The sequence below is a fragment of the Felis catus genome, chromosome F2 (assembly GCF_018350175.1).
Source record: "Felis catus isolate Fca126 chromosome F2, F.catus_Fca126_mat1.0, whole genome shotgun sequence".
Classification (NCBI taxonomy): Eukaryota; Metazoa; Chordata; class Mammalia; order Carnivora; family Felidae; genus Felis; species Felis catus.
Window position 1 is genome coordinate 73662452 of NC_058385.1, and position 22782 is coordinate 73685233.

General features: G+C 47.7%; 1 protein-coding gene across 1 annotated transcript in view; it reads right to left on the reverse strand.

Moving 5' to 3' along the window:
• KCNQ3 (potassium voltage-gated channel subfamily Q member 3) overlaps positions 1 to 22782 on the reverse strand; it is a 318119-nt gene that overhangs the window by 11763 nt on the left and 283574 nt on the right. The window contains exons 9-13 of the mRNA XM_023248670.2: positions 22294 to 22320; positions 6892 to 7094; positions 5909 to 6011; positions 3502 to 3633; positions 620 to 718 (exon numbers count right to left, since the gene is read on the reverse strand). Of these exons, the coding sequence (XP_023104438.2) occupies positions 620 to 718; positions 3502 to 3633; positions 5909 to 6011; positions 6892 to 7094; positions 22294 to 22320 (564 nt within the window). The remainder of the gene's footprint in view (positions 1 to 619; positions 719 to 3501; positions 3634 to 5908; positions 6012 to 6891; positions 7095 to 22293; positions 22321 to 22782) is intronic.

The window sequence follows — 22782 nt, forward strand, 5'->3', positions numbered from 1 at the left end:
AAGCCTGACTCCCTTCACTCATTTATGTTCCCTGCTTTGAAGCCCTCTGGGAGTAAAGAAGGTGTACATTTGGGCGTTGGCCTTCCGACGGGACTGCTCCCGGTTCCTCGGGACCTGTGCAAGGAACATTTCCAAACACTTTGTGTGGGACGAGCAGAACTTCCCTGCTGACGGACACGCTCTGCCCGCGATGATGTGGCGAGAGGCCGCACATCTGATTTCCTTCTCTGGGACTGGGATCGGTCAACACAGGGCCGACTATGTAGGCAAAGCCAAAGGCCGACCGGAGCAAGAACGCCTCAACTCTGCCCACATGAGCTATTCTTTCCATTCCGATAAACTCACAGGCCTCATCTTATTTTATAACACAGACATTATTATGTTCATTTTCATTAACCGTGGAAGGGAGTGTCCCCCACATGGTCTGGGAAGAGGGGTGGGCAGTCTTTTGTTACAGAAACCTCACAAATGGCCACAAGCCAGAGAGAAGAGGCTTCAAGCTCTTTTCTTCACTTTCCTGAGGGGAATGGCCACCCCACCCAACCATGAAGGGAGCGAGCTGAGATTTGGGGACGGGGATGGGCCACGCCGCTGGTCAGTCCACGTCTCCGTGCCCCACCTGGGAGATTGCTGGGATGGGTAGGTGAATGCTGCCCCTCTCTGAGACTTCTTGTGTTTTGGGGTAGACGGAGGTCCAGGGGTGAAAATCATGTCTATTCTGGAAGAGACACACAAGGAGGGGGTTACATTACAAAGAGCATTACAGGTAAAGACAGGAGAACAACTGCTTCTATTCTCTCTTTAGTCAGGCAAGGTTTGAAATATACAAGAGAAAGGAAAGGGGGGGTAGGGGAAGAGGGAGAAAGCGGGAGCAAAGGAGAGAGAGAATTTTTAATTTCCGCATATTATTACTATTATTATTATTATTTGGTCCAGCGATATGAGGGTATCTCCCCATCCCAGGGGAGACAGGCAGCTCAACCACAGAGAGAGGGTGAGGGTCACATCCTGTTAGCTCCTATAGGAAACGTGTGCTACAAGCCTGCCTGGTCTTCCAAATCTTTCATTCTTTCCTCAAACATCTGACTAGTGAGTTTTCTTGACAAACCCTAGGCTTCGTATTCAGCCGTGCACATCTCTGCTGTCCTGCAGGCTTCCTGGCCATTGGAGGGACAGATTCACACCCGCCCTGTACCTCACTTCCATTTCTGCGTGAGGCACCGGCTCCCTATCCATTTCACTCTGAACACAAATGGAGACAAATGCCCCCACTGCCCTGTGGGACTGGGACGGGTGTGGGAGCGACCTCAAAGGTTCATCACAGGCCCAGGACCACAAAGGCCACGCCCTCCTCCGCTGACACCACCATGTACTCAATCGCCCTTCTTTTCTCTCTGGTCACATATCAGCATGGCTGGGGATATGCAGTTGGCTACCCAGGTGGTCAACCTCCAGCCATGACTCTTTGGAATACTTGTGCCTAATAAATACTGAAAGTAACAGCAGTGTGAAGGTCTACACTGCGTGCATTAAGATGGGCCAATGTTTCTGGGGCTCCTGGGTGGCTCAGTCGGTTAAGCGACCCACTTTGGCTCAGGTCATGATCCCATGGTCCTTGAGTTCGAGCCCTACACTGGGCTCTCTGCTGACAGCTCAGAGCCTGTTTCGTATCCTCTGTCTGCCTCTCTCTTTACCCCTTCCATGCTCGCTCTCTCTCTCTCTCAAAAATGAATAAACATTAAAAGAAAATAAAAAGACGGGCCAGTATTTTGATCTGGTGTTGTCCTAGACGTCAGGCTCCCTCCATCTCTCAGGGAGCCATATTTGCAGAAATAGCAGCATGTTAGGCTCAGAACTCATTCGCAAATCTATTCGTGAAGCAGGCATTGAGCACTGACTGTGTGTCCGCCACTATGATAGGAAGTGACGGTCGATGTCCCAGGTATGGATTAAGCAAGGTCACAGATAAGCGTTCCTCCAACCCAACATCATCGTTAACTTCCAACTCATTCAATCTGATGGTCCTGTTAATTCTGCAGGACACTACGGCAGAGAAACATTATTCAGATGAGAAACCCAAGGTCCCAGCAGGACTGGACTTGTGTCTACTGGAAATCTTACAAAGGCCAGGGAGCGAGCCTCCCACAGGGCTTTGGTTTCATGATGTCAGTTCTATGTCTTGACATCATATTGTCCTTCAGTTTTTTAAAACGGTTTTCACTAAATTCTATCCTGAAATCATTATTACACTATATTTTAACTAACTTGGATTTAAATAAAATTAAAAAATTAAAATAAAATAAACAATGTACGTGAATATTGACTGAAGTTGTAAAAAATATTAACATATTATTGTTACTGTAACATCTACGTTAAATAGCATTAGGAAACACACACACAAATAAAATGGTTTTTCTTATTAAAAGAATATTTTTACAATTCATTAAAGATTTGATAAATTTAAAAACCGGAAAAAAAATCACATATGGACTCTTTCTCTCAGTACAGCCACTGTAATCCTTTGGCGGAAGACGTAGTCCTTTTCTGTAGGTTCCCTATGGGGAGTACATGTATATATTTCTGAGTAAATGTATGTGCATGTGTTTGTGTAATTATATTGTATGTATATATTATTAGTGTCATAAGATCGATGCAGAGAATATATATCAACATAACCATTTGTATATACTTAAGCATATGTATATATGTCCGACTATTATTCGTAATCATATTGTGCATATATATATTCAAAGAGGACATAAGTTTTTAATCTCGTCCTATACATTATCTAAATGTCATTTGACGGTTGCATAACTTTTTAATGAGAGCAGACACCATTTTTTTCTTAATCGGTACTTTTATATAATTGGGGAAGTGGAGTGTGCTGTGTCAGACAGAACAGGAGTTGTGTAGCCAGTTGGATCTCGTGTGACTTCCAGCTCTGCCACTGATTAATCTTGGGTAACTCCATTGCCCTTTGAGCTTTGGTTCTGTCATCAGTAAAAGGACACCCACAATGCAATACCTTATGAGGTTACAAAGGATTAGGCACATAGGTGTAGGTGCTCAACAAAAATGGTGGCAATTATTATTTGGGCATTGATGTGTTTCCATATTTTCACTATTAGAAATAACACTCAAACATTTTCAATATAGTGAAAAATTTGTATTTAGAATTGGGCAAATTGATATCATCTCAATCTTGTTGGCAACATCCAAAGTATAATAGTCAGGGGCTAGCCAGACATATGCCTTCTCTCCACCAGGACCGATTGGGGTGTTGACCTTGGCCAAGGTCAATGTCACAGAGCTTCTTCACGGCCTGTTTGGTGCTTGTCGGCCTTGACGTACACAGTGCTTGATGAACGTTTTTGTTCTTAAACTTTCTCCCCGGCATTCTGGATCATTTCTGAGGGCCTTTCACCCTAAGGTCTAGGCTCATCTGGCTTTGACTCCTTAGTGGTCAAGAGACCATCATTCCTCCAGATGCCACTGTCTTACCTTGTCTGAAGGTACTTGATCCTGGAAAGCATGTCGAGATGTCCTGCAGAATACTGCTCAATCACATCCTTCACGTCGTAAGGCCTCAAAGTCTCCTTGAATTTTTTTTTATAGAGACGGAATTGTAGAATTCTGCAAGGTGAGGTAGAGACATTTGTGCTTCATGAGTAGAGAGAGAAGGAAACTATAATTCAAGTCTAACAAACTCAGGGGCAGGGAGAGAAAAGAACCAAAGAGAAAATGACTTGATGGTGGGAAGTTCCAACTCATGGTCCCGGTTCCCTTCAAACCACCCAGAATGAGGCTGACTAGTGCCTCTGGTCTTCATGATTACCTCCCTTCAGTCATCTGAATAACAATAAAATCATAGTAACAATAAGAGGTAACATTTACTGGGCATGCACTATAGGGCAGACACTGAGCTAAGCATGTGACGAACCATCTGCTAATAGATCAACTCGTAGATGGTGCGGCTGTGGTCCAGAGAGCTCCAGCATCCTCCCAGGGCCATCTGGCTAATAATGTCAGAGCTGTTCTCAAACCGAGGTTTGTATGCTGACAAGTGTCATGCTCTTAATCACTGTGACACACTGCCTTCTATTTGAGGGCAGCTGACAAATTTCTTCCTCAACGGCCTCTTTAATTATTTGGCTTGTGAGCGCCTAGAAAAGAGGAACTAGCTTCTGTTCTCAGGTTTTCTCAGTAAAGTGGGGCACCTGAAACTCATAGATGCCAAACCCTCATCTCTATAATCCTGGGAACCAATAAAGGCACCCCAGATGGCTAATGTTCCTTGAAAACCCCATCACGGGGTCAACCCCCACCGAGCACGGCGTCCGTTAACACCCCTAATTGTAGGCCGGGGCTGAGAAACACGGCCTACCCCAGGCCCCCGCTCCTCCTACTTGCGCAGATCTCTTTCCGCAGGGCCTTCAGAGTTCCTCGTTGGTTATAGTCCACGGCAGCCTCTCAACACTATTTTGGCATATTGATTCTGCCATCCAGTGTACGTGCCGTCCTTTCCAACTGGGTGTCATTTGATAAGCCTGCCCTTTACACAGCTCGGTCAGCAGGGGGTGGCTCGAAGGCCAAATCTGCCCTACTGCCTGTGTTTGAAAGTAACGTTATGTTGGGACACAGCCACCTCCATTCACATATGTACGGTAAATGGCTGCATCTGTGTTACGAAGTCAGAGCTGAGTACTTGCAACAGGGTCAGACCTGCGACCCACAAAGCCTAAAATATTTACTATCTTCCTCTTTTTTTAAAAAAACATTAATGTTTATTTATTTTTGAGAGAGAGAGAGAGAGCGTCAGAGGGGCAGGGAGAGAGGGAGACACAGAATCCGAAGCAGGCTCCAAGCTCTGAGCCGTCAGCACAGAGCCCGACGCGGGGCTCGAACCCGCGAACCGTGAGATCGTGACCTGAGCTGAAGTCGGACACTCAACTGACTCAGCCAGCCAGCCGCCCCACTATCTTCCTCTTTACAGAAAAAGTTGGCCAATGCCTGAACTAAGGCATCGATAAAAATTCTAAAAAGAACAGGGTAGAAGCCAGACCGTGGACCATCCCAGCAGAGACCTCTCTCCTGGTTGACACAGATTCATTCACTGGTTTTCTTTGAATAAGATCATTCAACCAGTTATGAATCTAGGTAGCTGTGCTTTTGTCCAGCTGTATTTCTGTCACATTGCACATGGGGTGTCATGAGATGACAGGTCAACGGCTTTGCCGAGGTTCACATATTGTGACACTATTGTGCTTCCCTGATCTACTGGGCTAGGACTCTGGCTGAAAATATCCCAACTAATTCTTGGAGAATCCATCCAACTTAGTTTCTAGAATTCACAGCCACCATTGTAGACTGTTTGTAAGCCCATATGCTGGTCAAAGTTTTCCGTAAGTAAGCATTTTTTTTTTTTAATTTTCTTCTGGAATTCTGAAGCAAAACAAACACTGGCCAGGGTAGATTATAGTCTCATCTGATACACACACACACACACACACACACACACACACACACACACATAAATCCTATAATTGACTATTTTGTTGAAAATATTAATGGATGAAGACAGATAAGAAAAGCTATTTTGGGTAAGAAGCCTATAAAGGAAGAAAACTCCATGTCAACATGCCCTTCCCCCTCTCCTAGACCTGGCCAAAGCCAGACAAAAAGCATGACAATTAGAAATACCGTCAGGAGCCTGAGCAAGAGTTACCCAGGATGCCTTGCTGCTGTAGAGATCATTTTTCTTCCAGCAGCATCTCCCTTGGAGTACTGACATACTCTTGGACCTGATTCAGGAGTTACTCAAGTTCCCACACACCTTCCCAAAGCCAGTATCCTGTGGGAATTGAACTGGGGCCTGGGGAGGCCCACTGTGGGGAGGAAGGGGCCTCACCTGACGGCTCGGATGGCGGCCTTCAGGGTGGGGATCATCTCTTCGATGAGGAAGTCATTCCCGTAGGCCCTGTCTTCTGCCATGGGATCACCTGTCCCAGCATCTGGGAGGGAGACACACATGTCAACCAGCAGGCCACGGCGCTTAGAAAGGCTTGGGGACCCCCTTCAGTCAGAGCCTTCTAAGCTCAACCGCCAGAGTCCTTGCCCCCACTTTGTGAAACCACGTGGTGTTCTCCAGTTGTGATGCCATTCAGGCCTTCGTGGCATCTCCTATGCTCCAGACAGGAGTCAGAGACGCCTGCGTTCAGGACTGTTGACTGGGGAGAAGGCCAGGAAGGCGGTGACGTGAGTTCTGTGGCCCTGAGTGACTTCTCAGAAGCAGTAGAGGGCATCCTCATGGGGGTTACGACCAGACACACCTGAGTCCAGATTCAGTCACTACCCTTGAGACCTTGTGGGGTCACTTTCTGAGCACTGCTTATCCTCCCTTGTCATAAGCACAAGGGACACACCGAGGTATGTATTGTTCCCGCTGCCGCCTACTGGGCTCGTTTCTATTACCTCTTCCCACCCCTTGGGGTGCTGAGGCCCCTGGGTCTCCAGATCACTCTGCACCTGGCCCCCTATGTCCTTCAAATTGACCTCCATGGCAATGCACCTCAATGTGGCTACGCTTTGGAACTATGGCAGTAAGCCCCAAGGCTCCCTGGAGGGGTCTGTGCAGACGAATGTGGGGATCCTGGCACAGAGAATAGCTACCTCGGGACCCCCCTGCTCCCTGAAGTGTGGGGATGTATTACAGGCGCCCCCAGCCCAGCGGACACAGATGGGATAAAGCAAGAAGTTGGTTCAGGAAGGGTGGAGACGGGCTACTCTGCAGACTGGACAGTATTCAACCGGGGAGGGAGGGAGGTGAGGAAGGGGCGGGCATGGCAAAGGGAGAAGTGGAGGAGACAGAGTGAGGGAGAAGACAGGCCTCACCTTCAGAGCTCTGCCAGAAAGCGTAGGCTTTCATGCGGAAGGCGGTGCGGAAGCGTTCTTTATTGTTTAAGCCAACAGGCTTTGGTTCTTTAGGAGGACTTTCTTCTATGGCATCTACATTCAGAGGGGTAAATAGCTTTCCTTTAGTATTGCTACCACGAGGATTAGAAAGGCGAACCCGATCCAAGAGACCCAGCTTTTGGCTACAAAATAAGCAAAAGTGAACAATTTTCCTCCTTGAGTGCAGGCTTTCGTAATCACCCGGCCCTCTCCATAAAGACTCACACATTGACCTCCACGTGTGATGGGGGAGGCATGCCCTCAGGGCTCGATCTGCCTTAGCAGCTCAGGGTGGCACAGGGCTTGGCAATTTATAAGCCATGACACCTTGGGCATGTTTCTTAACCTCTCTGCACTTCCCTTTCCTCCTATGCTTAGGTGGAGCTCAAATGACATACAGGACATCAAGTGCCTGGCTCCCAGCAGCAGGTACCCGAGCTTCATGCCTTCCCCTGTCCCGTCATCTCTGCCTCCATAACTTCCTCCACTCCATGGTGCCCAGGTAGCAACTTTCACAGAAAAAGCCTTTCAAATGTTCCTCGAACAGTATAAATGACACGAATTACAGGAAGCAGGCACCCTAACCCGGTGGCCACAGACGCCCCTCCAAGGATGGGACTTGGGAGGCGAAGCGGTCCCTCAGCTTGGATGGGGGAAAACACCGCATCTTTACTCACTGAAATCAGCGTATCTTTCAATTACGAATGTAGGCAATAAACCCCAGTACTGTCCTCAGTGCCCCCGTCTTAACCTGTGTCTTCCACAACAGAAATCACAGAGCATTTGATATCCTGTTCTCTCCGGGGACTGCTGTGCTCATAGTGTTTCAGAATTATGTCGGTATTCAAGCGGCCCCAGGTCTCATCATTAAATCCATCACCGAGAAACACAGACACGACTGCATCTCGGATGTGCACATATTTTGACAGTTGTCAGTATAATCAGTGTCTTTTGTAACCGTATGCATTTCATTTATGAATTCAAGATGGGTATTCTGAGAAGGGGTCCCTGGACTTCCTCATTCTGCCCAAAGTGTTCTTGGTTCCAACCGACCAAGCAAACAAATGATTAATAAGTCCAACATAAAAAGCCCTTGTGCAAAAGCCAGCAGTGCCTTGACTTGCGTCCAACTTCACCCCTTGCCATCCAGGTGACCTTGGGCAAACCCGTGCCCTTTCTGAGCCTCAGTTACCTCATCTTTATTATTTTTTAAGTGTATTTATTTATTTTGAGAGAGAGAACATGCACACAAGCTGGGGAGGGGCAGAGAGAGAAAGGGAGAGACAGAGAGAGAATCCCTTGCAGGATTCTGTGCTGTCAGCACAGAGCCAGACGCGGGGCTTGAACTCACGAACCCTGAGATCATGACCTGAGTTGAAACCAAGAGTCAGACGCTTAACCGACTGAGCCTCCCAGGTGCCCCAGTTACCTCATCTTTAAAATGGGGACGACCACTCCCTGCTTCCCCCGGTTGCTATGAGACGATGTTTGTCAAGGATGTGGCACAGAGCTTGGCACGCAGTAGGTGACCTGGAAGTATTAATTTCTTCACTCTATTTCTCTACCTCCACCCCTCACCCTAGCGGGCATGAGGACACAGGCCTTCTTTGCGGGATACCTACCAGAGAAAAGCCATCCTACAAGTTTTCGCACATCAATACACTCCACGAGATGGCTTCCCCTCATTACCCTACACAGGGCTTGGCACACAGTAGGTGCACCGCGTACTTGTGGCATACATGGTGAGTGAGTGAATATGGGTTTTTGAAGAAGGCTCTGCATGGGCCTGAGCTGATTTAGTATTTCTAAGGAGTCGGGTTATGACAGCCCCGTGCCTCCTGCCAGGAGCTGCTGGTGTCTCTGCGGCTTGATGCAGTGGGAGAGGTCAAGGGCGTGGGGGCCGCGGAGGAGGGCAGGACACTCCCCCTGCCCAGCAGGTGCCCCGCACTCTCTGGGCACCAGGTCCTCAATGGTAAGCGGGCCTAACAACACCTGCTGCGTAGAGGCCTGGGGAGCATTACACGTGGTAACATCCGTAATGCTTCCTGCCTCCAGCCTGGCGTAGAGAAGGCACGAGGGTGCGTTTGGTTAACAAACACACGGATGAGCATACGGATGGGCGGTATGGCCCCCTCTGGATGGTTCTCTCTCACCCAGCGTTGTTACCTTAATAGTCTGACCGGGGTAGATTCAGGGGGGGGAACTCTAGGACACAGATGGCTTTATCCTCCCTGAGTCAAAGACAAAATTTTCGGAGTGGCTCTCCAGACCAGTTCTAGATGAATGACTGACAGGACAGGGCCTGTGGGCTAAAAATACCGGATGAGGCAGAAAGTTGGCTGGACAGACAGAAGGCTTTCCAACCCAGGAGCTCAGGAAAAGGGGGACGTCAGGACAGTCTCTTCTCAGGTCTGCTTCTCCTTGTCTGCTGCCTACTGACTGTGTCTCACTGTCCCGCCAAGCAGATCCGTCCTCCCATGCTGCACCTCCCCACAGCATGCCTAGGTGCGCCCACCTCCTCCAGCTGCTATGAGCCCTGCCTCCTGGGAGCCCCTCGTTGCCGGCTACTTTTAGAATGGCCTGAGCATCACCCGTCTTCCCTTGGAAATCAGGTACTCCCCACGTGGTCCAACGACACACTGCAGTGTGTCTAACACTGTGTCTAACACACCGTGTGCAGACCATGTGTTTCCACGTCGGCTCCCCCAGCCCCCGGAACGTGTAGTCCCCGTTAAGCAAAGACCTGGCCTGGTCATCTTTGAGCCCACGCCCTGCCCTTCCTGTTCAGGGTAGCCGTGAAAATCACGGTCTTTGGGACAATTCCAGTCCGCGTGGAGAGGTCCTGAAACACGTGACCTGAGACACACAAGTCATGGTCTCGGGCCCCAGCTCCTCCCACGCACAGTGACGATGGCCCTCGTTGCGAGGGGCCGCGTGAGGGTTACGTGAGGGGCTGCATGGAAAGTGCTTAGCTGACTTCTGGAATGAGGATTGGAGAAGCCTTCAGTAAATGCTGGCTGTCACCATTATCTCGGTAAATAATTCTCTTCCCTCAGAAGCCATAGAAGGCTAAAGGATGGATAAAATTTCCTGAGCCACAAAATAATCATGTGTGTGTGTGTGTGTGTGTGTGTGTGTGTGTGTGTGTGTGTGTGTTTAATGAGCTAAGTTCTCGGGGTTTTTATATTATTTCACAGTGCTTCCTAATGCCAGTCTCACACACTCGCCATTATCACTGAATTTGACCTCTGCAGGAGATAAGTATATGAGGAGCTTAATTCCAGATCGGCTAAGCAAGTCAAAAGTAATGGCAGCCAGGGGGTCCTGGCTCGAAATCTCAACAGAAACGCCTGAGTGTTAGAAAGTTAATGAGAAGACCCTCTTGGTTCTGTCTGTGTAGGGATTTAGGATTTGCCTGTTTGACGTTTCAATGCTTCATTGTCACCTCTCACAGTCTGAGTTGCTTTGGCGATGTTTACTTAACACGCCATGGCCACAGAGGACGGTTTACGAGAGAGAGATTCCCACAGCGTTCGGAACCCAGAGGCATCAGGCACAATTCAGGAACCTCAGCTCTGATTTACTCCCAGCCGTCACACCCAAGAGGCTTACGGAATTCTGCCTCCAGCAAAGTGGGTGATCAGCTTACTTCTTAATTGCGTTGCCTGGAATCCGAGACCCCAAAGGATAATCAGATGCAAGGCAAAGCCCGCTGCTGAAACTCAAACCCATCTCTGCCCTTCTCCGTATGGATTTCTAGCACATAATTCAGGCCTTGTGCTTGGAGGGTCCTAGAGGTCTTGCAAGAAAAGCCTCCCTTGGGACTGACATCAGGTTTTCTTGGATAGCTGCGGCCCCTGATTTATCAAGTGCAGACAATTTTTAAATATGAATTAAACTGGAAATGGATGTACCGGGGACAGGAAAGTAAAATCAAAAATTAAACTCTGCCCCGGCAGCAGCCGTTGCCCTGGGCTCCTGCCTCAGGTTACCCCAGCCAGGTTAAACACCACCCAGTTCCTCGACACTCACGCTTCCTGCTTCCTGGCCTTTGCCCATGCCATGGCCTGTACCCAGGAAAACCTTCATCCCTTCTTTTATCTAAATGATAGAAGAAAAGTCAGATTTTTCCTCTGAGACTTGACCCAAACATCAGCCCCAAGGCTGGCTTGCCCTCTTGGTCCAAATACCTATCCATTCACCCACCCTCCCTCCCTCCCTCCCTTCCTTCCTTGTTTAAAGTTTATTTACTTATTTTGAGAGAGAACACACAAGCTAGGGAGGAGCAGAGAGAGAGAGAATCCCAAGCAGATGCTACACTGCCAGCACATAGCATGATGTGGGGCTTGAACCCACAAACTACGAGATCATGACCTGAGCCAAAATCAAGAGTCAGGCGCTGAAATGACTGAACCACCCAAGCGCCACCCCCCCCCCCCCCCATTCACTATAGCTTTTTATGGGCTTTTCTCAACCATGGCACTTGGCCACCATAGTGAAATCTTTGACTTACTAGGGACTCTCTCCCCAAAGCAGTGGTTCTCAACCAGGGACAATTTTGCCCCCCAGTGGACATCTGGCAATATCTGGAGTCATGTTTGATTGACATAACTTGGGGAATGCTCTTGGCTTCAGGCGAGTTAAGGCCAGAGAAGCTGCTAGACATCCTACACACACACAGGGCAGCCCCTGATGATGAAGAATTATCCCACCCAAAATGCCCACGTTATTGACACTGAGAAACTAAAAGGTAAGCTATTTGTCTGCAACCCACAGTTTGGTCAATTATCCAGCATCTAACATGGAACCTTGCACATTGTAAGCACTGAAAGCATTATCATGATATCAAACAAATGAAGGAACACAACATTTGATCTTCTGTTAATCAAATGCATCCAATCTCAGCTGAGAGGGGGAGTACTGTGTGGTGGAAAGAGTGGACTTTGGAGTAAGAGACCTGTGTTCAAACCTTTGCTTTGTAGTTAATATTTCAACTTTGGTCAAGTCGTTAGCTCTTACTGGTTTACTTTTTCCATCTGTCAAATAGAGCTAATGTTATTTATTTATTCAATGAGAATGCAGTCTACACCTGTAAGTGCTAGGCTCTTGGTAACTTGCTGAGAATACAGTGGTAACTGAAACAGACACAGTTTCCGGCCTCCAGTGAGCTTATGATGAGGTCAGGAAATCACACAATAAGCAAATGATGCATTCATTGCTAGAAATCTGACCAGGAAACAGAGTGCAGTAATGGAGTGTAACAGGAAGTCAGCTTAGGTGGAGTGGTCAGAGAAGGCCTTTTGGGTGGATGGGAAGACCAGTTAAGTAGCTGGTCCCTGGAGTTTGGGATTAAAATGATGGTGGCCCGGATGGTGAAGCTGAGACCTGATGGGTGAGAAGAGGCCAGGCCTCAAAGAAAAGGGGTGAGCACTCCCTGGGCAGAAGAATCACACACAGGTGCAAGGGGCATGAGCACTGAGATTGTGTAGCAGAAGGGAGGCACATGATCGGAACATCGTGAGTGAGGCATAGAGCGGCATGAGGTCAGAGGCCAGATCGGCAGGGATTCTAGAAGTAGGATTCAGAATTAAGGATGGAAAATAGAAATTTTTTTTGATTTTAAGGGCACTTGAAGGCCATCAAGAGTTTTGAGGAGAGTATATCGGCTCTGCATTTTTTCAACTGTTTATTCTGTTTATCTTTGAGGTGTGTGGGGGGGTCACATGCATATGAGCAGTGGAGGGGGACGGAGAATCCCAAGCAGACTCTGTGCTATTAGACGTGGGGCTCAAACTCACAAACTGTGAGATCATGACCTGAGCCTAAACTAAGAGTCGGATGCTTAACCGATCGAGCCACCCAGGTGCCCCTCAGTTTTGCATTTAAAAAAGAACACCCATGTTCACAGCAGTGCTATTCACAATAGCCAGAGGTAGAAACAACCCAAAAGTCCATCAAGGAATGAAGAGATAAACACAATGTGGTATATCCACATAATGGAATATTATTCAGTCTTGAAAAGGAAGGAAATCTTGAAAATATCATGTAAAGTGAAATAAGCAAGTGACAAAAAGATAAACACTATATGATCCCGCTTGTTGACTCTAGAGGAGTCAAAGTCACAGAGACAGAAAGTAGAATGGTGGTGGCCAGGGGCCGGGAGGAGCGGAAAATGTCCCTCCTCATGTCACCTTCGTTGGGCACGTGTGTCCTGGAAAAGCTAATACAATTTCAATTAAAACAAAAAAACAAAGAGAAAAACAAACGTTGAGTTTGGAATGTGTCAGGAAGGAAGGCATCCTGTCAAGCAAACACTTACAGACCTTGCCTTTCTTATCTGAAGCTACAATCCCTAAAATGGTTTCTGGGACACGGAAACGTCTTAACAAATAGTCGTTTAAAAAGAGGATGGAGTCTACGGCCATACCACCCTGAGCGCACCCGATCTCGTCTGATCTCAGAAGCTAAGCAGGGTTGGGCCTGGTTAGTACTTGGATGGAAGGGAGAAAAAGAGGACGGATGGGGGCGCCTGGGTGGCTCAGCTGATTGAGGGTCTGACTCTTGATTTCAGCTCAGGTCACGATCTCATCATGGGGCAGAGCCCCGAGTCAGGCTCTGTGCTGACAGCCGGAAGCCTGCTTGGGATTCTCTCTCTGCCCCTCTTCCGCACTCTCTCTGTCTCTCAAAAGAAATAAAGAAATAAACGTTAAAAAAAGAGGATAGATGGATGGGTGATGAATGAACGGATGGTGAACAAACCAGGAGTACAGAGTCACTGCAGCTAAGAGAAGAGTCTTCTGGAAGAAGCAGTCAATCAGTCTCGTGTGATTTGCTGTGAAAGCCCCATGAGCACAGACTGAGTGACCAGCACAGAGCAGCCCACCCCACCTACAGGGGTTAAAGCCCTAATTTTTCTCCTTCTCTCCTTCATTCTTTCACCTTCCATCTCTCCAGATGGAAAGGGTGGGGCCTTACACAAGCTATGCAGCCTGCTTTCAGAAGGCTCCTTTAGCACCATGGTCTGTCCCAAGAAAGACAGAGAAGACAAAGAGGTAAAAAAACCAAAAACAAACAAAAAACACCTGTCACCATCCATGGGCCAAACCTTTGAGGCTTTGGTGTCCTACTTTTTTCTCTCTGAGAAAAGACCATGGATGAACGTTGCTATCTCGACTTTGTTTCTTTTTAACGAAATAGTAGATCTTAACTAGGGATTAGACAACGATCAAGGTGGAGTGGCATTAGGGGCTGGGGTGTGACATGGCCTCCATTGCATCAACACTGAGAAAGACGATGGCAATCTCTCTAGGCTCTCACACCATTCATAGTGGAGCTGGGAGAACCAAGTAACTCATATACTTTGTGACTAGCTACAAAGTAAGTTTCCCTGTAGAGAAATGAAGACTCACTTATTTATGCCTTTTGTGAATTTTCCTTGGGACACCTGCATGCCCGTCTTCTTTACAGAGTTGGCATTCCTGGGGATTTCTCATATAGAAATAGATGGCCTGTGGAAAGATCATAGGCCTAGGGACCCAATGCTTGTTAGCCTGAAGGATGAAAGCATGAAGGACGGAAGGGACAAAATTAAGGTCTTAATCCCTCTCCTAGCCTGGTGAAAAGCCACTAGCCCTTGACAGATGAAAGCAAAGTGCCTCTGTGGATCCTTTCCTGATCTCCTGCTATAGGGAGAACTCCGAGTTCTCTTCCTTTGTTGTTCTCTCTATCCTTGTGTCTGTAACATTCCCATAGCAGCACCCTCAACACTACACTGCTCCTCTTTGGTTGAAACCTCTGCCTCCCCACTAGACAATGAGTTCCAATTTTCTGGGAATCTTCAGGGCCTAACATGAAGCAGGGCTGTTAAAGAACCGAAGGGAGGAAGGAAGGACAGAGGGTAAGAGGGAGGAGAGAAGTATTGCAGGGCTAGGATTCAAACCTATGTTGATGTGCCTCCTATACCAGACCTGAACAATGTGGAGAAGAATGTAGACACAGAAACCTAGAAGTGTGGATGCCAATCAGGAAAATAATAGTGATAATAATAAAAGCAAACCCTATGTAGTACTCATCACGGGTAAGACTCTCTTCTAAGCATTGAATTCTCACAATAGTGCTAGGAGGTAGGTACTCTCACCATAACTATTATATAGATGGGGAAACTGAGGCAGAGAGGTTTGGCAATGTGTCCAAGATAATGTACTCAAGATTCTTAAAAATGACCCATAACTCACAGTGTCCATCACACCAAAATAACATGGGTCCAATTCTGCTGCCATGGCCACAAACTCATAGCATACAGGACCTGAAGTGGCTTAGGGATCCCCTATTCCAACCTCTTCCTTCTAGTGATGAGGCAGCCTAGGCCAGGTGACTGGGGGCTTCTGTCTAGGTTGAGAAAGAATGGGGACAGATAAAGCAGGGAGGAGGAGGCAAGATCGTGACCGGGTTGGCTGTTGGACTATAGCAACAGCTTCACGACTTGGAAATAACCCTGGTGTGTTCGTCTAGTTCTCTCTCATCTGGAGAGGTTTGCAAAGTTAGCTGGGCCAATGGCCTACTTGGATTCCTCTGATCCAGTGAATCTGGGAAAATCTATGAGCACGATTCCGGGACATTTACAGCTGGTACTCGGAGGACACACAGACTCACACACTGATGTGAGGACTCTCTGTCGCTCTTCTAAAAGAATTGCTTTCTCCATGTATCCAAATCTCATGTATGAGTAACATGCCAATTGGCCAGCACTCATCTCTAGTGAGCATTTGCTATGTACTGGGCCACAGGTACCATTCCAACCAGCCCATGAGGCTGTTCCTATTATTATCCCCACTTCACAGATAAGGACATGAGGACATGAGAGGCTGCTTGAGTTGCTCAAGATCACACAGCTAGTAAGTAGGGCAGCCAGGCATTGAGGTCTGATGGTCTAATTCTGGAGTCTGTTCCCAGCTCCTGTTGCTATGACTACCTCCTAATTCCACCAACTGATTATTTTTAGTCCCTGGTTAAAGAGGAGAGGACCACAGATCAGGAGGGAGCCAGGTAGACATAGGATCCAATTCTATTTGTGCGATTTGGGCTGGGATTTGTGTAAGTTGTTTCACCTTGCTGAGGCTTTGTGTCTTCATCTGTGTAGGGGATATTGGACTCTAACTCTCATAAATGTCCCTCTCAAAATCATGCATCCTGGATCTGCTCAGACAGCTTCCTACCTTGCATGCAAGCAAATTGTGCTTGCCTTTGGCAAGTGTGAAAGGCTGAAGTGTGTTCCCCAAAAGATATGCCCAAGCCCTAACCTGATAGTTATAATGTGACCTTATTTGGAAACAGTCTTTTTGGATGTAATCAAGTTGAGACATACTCACACTGGAGTAGGGTGAGCTCTTAATCCAACAATTTGTGTCTTTATAAGAGAAAGGAATGGGAGGTTTGGGTACAGAGAGACACAGATGCACACAGAGAGAAGGCCACGTGGAAATGGAGGCAGAAAATGGAGTGTTGGGTCCGCAAGGGTGAGGAAGGCCAAGGACTACTAGCAACCACGAGAAGCTAGGAAGAGGCAAGGAAAGGTTCTTCCCCCACAGCCACTGGAGGAATATGGCTCTTGATTCCTTGATTTCTTGACATCTTGATTTTGGACGTCCAGGCTCCAGAACAGTGAGAGGATAAATTTCTATTGATTTAAGTCGCCCAGTTTGTGGTCATTTGTTATGGAATCCTCAGGAAAAGGCAGCAAAAACGAGGGCACAGTGGGCGCATGAGAACTGTTTTTAGTCTGATAACCAAGCCAGAGAGCTGCAACACATTTTTGTGTGCTACGGAACGATGCGCTCATAGGCAGACAGGGGCTACAATGAAGGGTAGGGAGGACCATCTTTTTTGCATACTTTAGCAGAGCCATAAATATGGAATTTCCACACAATTAGAAGAATTGAGAAGAAATCTCTGGTCCTCTACCAGCTTTTCCCCATGGAAGGAGGTGAATTATCTGATTATGGGGTGTGTGAAATAACCATTGACTCATCTTCTTGATTGGGTGAGCTTCTGTATTGATGGTCAGTTCTGTATTCAAGGTCATACGTGGTCTCTCTCTGGCTGTCAGTGCTCCATGGGGTCAGACAAGCAATGGCCCCAGGTGTCTGGCTGGGAGAGTGTCTGTTCTGTGTGGCTGGTCCTAAGGTCAAACGTAGTGGGAAGTGTTAGGACATTCACTCTTGCTCCCAGAGCCAATCCTGCTTTGCCCAGCAAATGTGGCCTATATTTTGATCTGTTTTGGATTCCTATTTCCCAATTAGCTCATAATTCAGAGACACTCCCCCATATTCCAAAAAGAAAACTGAGACTAAGCCCTCAGGGCATGTTGGGGATCACTCTGGGGTTAAACGAAATTGGTCCAAATCTTACTCCGCAGCCTGGGACCAGTGTTTCAGGGACTGCACAGCGGGACAAAATATTAATAGCTATGGAATTGTGTCCAAGACTCTTATTTTGCTCTCGGTAACAATTTTCCCATCAGTAAAATTAGGGGATTGGATTCACTGATCTCTAAATTCCTGCATACCTTTAACAGTCTTCGATTCTAGGGCGTGGAAAGAGATTTATTGCCCACATCATCTGTCACCCTGTGAGATCAATTTCATGGGGCCAACGTCACAGGGAGAAAGTAATGTGTGAAACATACCTCCTCTCATGGCAGGAACTCCAGCCACAGAGAGCCAAGGAAGAGTAGAAGAAAACAAAACAAGCCAAAGGGGACACCCGCGGTGACTGAGTACAGTTACCTAACTGTTCCCAATGACTTGAAACTACCAGCCGAGTGGCTGGGTCCACACATCACGGAGCCAGATGAACCAGATCCAGTTTTGTTCCTGCTACCGTCTAGCTGCAGGACCGTGTGCAAATCACTCGCCTCTCTGAACCTCAGGTTTCTCATCCATCAAAAAAGAGATTCAAAATAGTTATCTTCCCTATCAGGGCAGCTATGAGGGCTAGATGTGCTGAGAACTTTACCTGGCAAGCAGTAAGCCTTCTTCATAAATTCTTGTGATTGTATTTAAATTCTCTGACTCAAAGGATGATCCTCTACTAAATGCGAGAGCTCTGCAATGGGAAGGATATAACAAGACAGGAGATAAAGAAGATGGCTCGGATGAACATCCTCCCTCTCCAAAGATGGCTACAGAAGAGCCGAGTCCCGGACGCCGCTGTTCAGATTGAATTGTTTGAAAATACAAAGTAAACAGTATGGCTCAAGCAAGCAGTTGCTGTCAACACAGTTACCTGTTTTGAAAATTCACAAAAACACGATTTTCTATGAGACAAATGCCTCTAATTATCGGCTCTGCTGCATGTCTACTGAAGAGTTGCAATTGATGTTTAAAGTGATGTTCCTACCATAAACTACCAGTCTTTTCTGGAATCATCCATAGAATAAATGAGCCTCAGTATGGTCTTTTGTTGATGTTCTTTAATGCAGTATTATTTTTAGGCACTTGAAAATTTTCAGGTGGAATTTATGCCTGTCATGGGCAGCTTCGTATTTGTCTGCTTTGTGTTTCGTCTCCGATACGCTGGGGAAAAGGACACTGTTCTGCTGGGGTACTGATTCCTGCCAACTTCAAGCAAGTGACTCTACTGTGAGCTGTCAATCATAGCATCTTGAACCCACACTAACAGGTGGATACAGGGCCCAGAGTTTGGCCAGCAGTAGCCTCTTTCTCTCTGGGTCATACAGATTGTCCGAGGCATGAGTATGTGACCCAGACTGGGTCAATCTAAGTGCTTCCCTGGGGTTTCTCAAACTGGAGTTGAGTGAAGGACAGATACAGAAAGAGGGAAAAATAGGTGGTCATGGGGCTGCTTGCATCCGCATCATCATCAGTATGCAGAAGGGCAGCAAGAGAGTGAGACCAGAAAGAAGTGGGGATGAGAGAGGAAAAGAGAAATTCCAGAAGACTTCCATTCCTTGTTTCCTGGGGATCTCACCCTCTTCGTTGGGTGACTATGTGAGCCATTACATTTCCCTCTTAGTCCAAGGTAGTTTCGACTGTGTCTATGACACTTGTAGAATAAGAGTTTGACCATCCATCCATCCATCCACCCATTCACCCACCCACTTTTTTCAGTACGTTCATATCTCTTGAAAGCTAACCATGTCTCAGGCTGTGTTCCAGGCATTGTTTTAGGTGCCAGAGATAATGCAGTGAACAAAACAGAGCACAACCCCTTGGAGGCATTTTATCTAGTACAGAAGGCAAACGAGAAACAAATATATAGTATATTAGATAGTCATCAATGCTAACAACGATAATGAAGTAGGATTAAGGGCATAGAGACTGATGGGGTGTGGGTAGAGGGTCAAAGAGGGGCTCTCTCAGGAGGTGACATTAGACAGAGTCCCAAATGAAGTGAAGGACTGAGCTATATGAAAAGATGAGATAGGAGATCCTGGCCAAGAGGGAACAAATGCCAAGTTCATGTGTCTGTGAGACTCACTGAGCTCACGCTCTACCCCTGGGTACAAGGAGGGCATGGCAATCCAATGTGCCGCAGTGGGCCGCAGCCTGATACGATCTGGTCCAGTCACACAGACCCACCCTCCAAATCCCCACCTTGGCTACTTCTGTGCTTGGCTAAGGTGCTAGTTAACTAAATGCCTGAACTCAGTCTCTACACAAGTAAAATGATGGTACAAAACTCCCTTCATTAAGTCATCTATTTATTCATTCAGCAAATATTTGGGGTGGGGGTAACCCCCTATACTTCAGGCTCCGTGTTAGCTCATGGTCTAGAGAGGACGAGAGATCAAGTTTTGACTAAATACAGAACAAAAGCTTTCATAGGGAAATTCGGAGCCCTACCTGGGGCACCATGAGTGGTACAAAGGGGTGAGGGTGTGTGTGTGTCAGCTGCCTCTGTTTTTATAAGAATTAATTAAGACAACCTAGGAAAAGTGCTCAGCTCCTTATAAGCCCACAATAGAAGCTGGTTCTCTTCCTTCTGATTAGCCTCAGAATCACAGATCCCGAGAAGCATAAAATGATCCAAGCCAACCTCCCAGCCATTGTGGGAAGTCAGGGGGACCAAGGTTCCTCAAACAAGTCTGCATGAATCAAAGCAGTCAACATGGCCCCGTCCTCAGGACTAGAGAAGCTCATCTCTGTGTCGACCCTCTGAGGTGTGTCGGTGGGGGCAGGCTTAGTGAGCAACCATGGGCTTGAGCTCTTTCCATTAAGTTGACGAACTTCCGTTTTCTTACCCCAATGCAGAACCGAGGTATGTTAAGTCACAGAGAACACTTACATCAGCCCAACAAATAAACAGAAGTGTGGACCACCCATGCTTGGAGGGGACAAGGAGATGAACTCCAATCTGGTTTTGGCTATTTAAAAAGCAATGAGTAAGACTGAAACACCAGTTAGCCGGAAACTTGTTGAAGACGCTAACACAAAGGTGGAAAATGGTCATCAGCGAGCAAACGTCGCATGCACGTGTCCACTGCTGACCACTCTCTCACCCTGCTCCCTGCCCTCTGGGGTCAGGGAATCGATGTCTCCGTCGACAGTTCACCCGTAATATCCTCTAGGTCTCACGCCCGGCCTCCCGGCTGTAATCACACCTGGTAGTACACCTGTCAATCTGTCAGCCAACCCGTTTGCTGTGCAAACCCAAAATAATTGTGCCTGAGCCTGGACGAGGGGGACCGAGTGGCTTATGTAACTGACCTCGTTCTTCTTCCCCGGGGAGGATGAGCCAGCAAACACCTGGGAGCTCTCACCCTGAGAAATCGTGAAACACGTTTTCCTTCTGCATCCCTAACGGAGCTCTGGAGAGGCGCATGAACAGCTTGCTGAGACTCCAGACAGCCCCTTTCTGAGGACCGGGGCGGCATCCCTAGCAAAGCCTCAGAAGGCATCCACCCAGGCTCTCATGAAGCCGGAAGCGCATAATCCAATGCAATTTGGCTGAATCTTGTTCAGTCTGTATAGAAAAGGCTCTCAGGTGGATGTGGTAATTCACTTACAGCGTCAATGCCTGCATGATGCAGAATGCAAAACCCTGTTGGTCACGAGAGAAGGAGAGGACAAGTACCCCTCTGGCAGTCTTGAGACCCGCAATTTGGGGTGAGTCTGCCCTCTTCTACGAAGGGCGCCTCGGCTTCTACACATGTATCTGGGAGAAGATATCTGAGGTCTTCCCGCCTGCCTCTGTGACCCCTGACGTGGTCATTGTCATTCATTCCTGCCCTCCTCTACCATCTCCCCCAACGTCCCTACAGTCCAAACCAGGTCCAGGCAAGAAACACTCCATCCTTTCGAAAACATGCACAAAAGAGCCAGGAAGTCCTAGCTGTTCTGTATGTGATTTAACTGCTGTGTCTGTCACTGTTTCTTCCAAGAGGAATTATGTCTGGGATGGGGCCCCATCATGGACTCCATTCAAGAGGATTTGACTCAGCCTCCCAAAGGTCACTGTCTTCAAGTATTCCCCCTATCATGTGGCCCAGGCTCCTGCTACCCTCCCTACCTGAATTCTGTCAGTTCTAGAAGGACAGATGTTGAACTTAGTGTCCAGGAGACTGCAAGGCCTCACAAGTAGTTGCTCAACATAACAGATTAAATGACATCTGTATTTATAGTTATTTATATTTATTAATATATAACTTAACTGACGTTTGTGAGAGGTTATCTTTTTTTTCTTTACAGTCTCGAGCAGGGTCCATAGTGTCCCTGATATTGTGACATCTTCTTGACAGGGAGAGAGAAGGGAGGGGCACACAAGTGCTCATAATCCAGAAGCCCAACCTGCCTCTGCAGCAGTCTGTAGTGAGCATGGTTTACTGGGGATCATGAATTAGTCTTGATTCACTTTTTGAGGAGCCGTCTGTGAACCCAAGAAGCAAATGAAGCAATATCTAATGGAAAGAATGTGGTCTTAATAGTCAGACCTGAGTCCGAATGTTGATCTTGCCTCTCAAGAGCTGTGTGACCCAAGAGGGATAACTCAAACTCTCTGAGCCTCAACCTCAACCCACAATCGGGGGTACCCGGGACTGCATTACACTGCGGTTGTGAGGACGAAATGAGACGAACATAGGCGGGACTCCAGGCACAGAACTGTGTCTTGCTCACTAAGTGGCTGTGGCTGTGATCACAGCTGAGTTGTCCTTGAGTAAATTCACATGGAAAAAGCAGAGGAATATGGTGGTCAGCGACGGCAGTGAGCCCCGAACTCTGCCTCATAACCGGCATGCTGCCCTGGGGCCCTCCGCCATATTGAACCGGACCCTCTGTCCCGCCATGGTGGTGGGAAGAAGGCGATGCGTGATCAGAAACGTACCTGGCTGCAGCTTCCAGCTGTTCTTTCCTAGGAGGGGATGAGAAAGAAAAACATAAAGAGTGTAAATTACACGAACAGCTTCCCCTCTCCCCACAATGTGCCGGAAGCTTCCCTCTGACGAAGATGGTGGTGCTCAGTGGAGCCGTAGGACAAGACGGTGAACGCGCCTGGGACCCAGTGAAGGGGAACGGGTTTCCCCAGCCAGACCCCAGACCCTGCCGCAAGGGTGTGGCTCTGCCTTCTCGGGCCTCAGAGCATGGCTGCTGAGCACTTCCTCTGGCCCAGGCCTTGTGCTGGGCTCAGGGGATTTGCGTAGCGGTGGGGACAGGTCAGGAAACCAGGAATTTCGTCACTCAGCAGCCACACACCCCATCGCTCTGTCACCACCACGCCATCATAGTCGACGTCACCACCATCATCGCTAATATTTATTGAGCAATAATTACTAGGCAGATACCATGTTAAGTTATTTTTATAGATCGACTCATT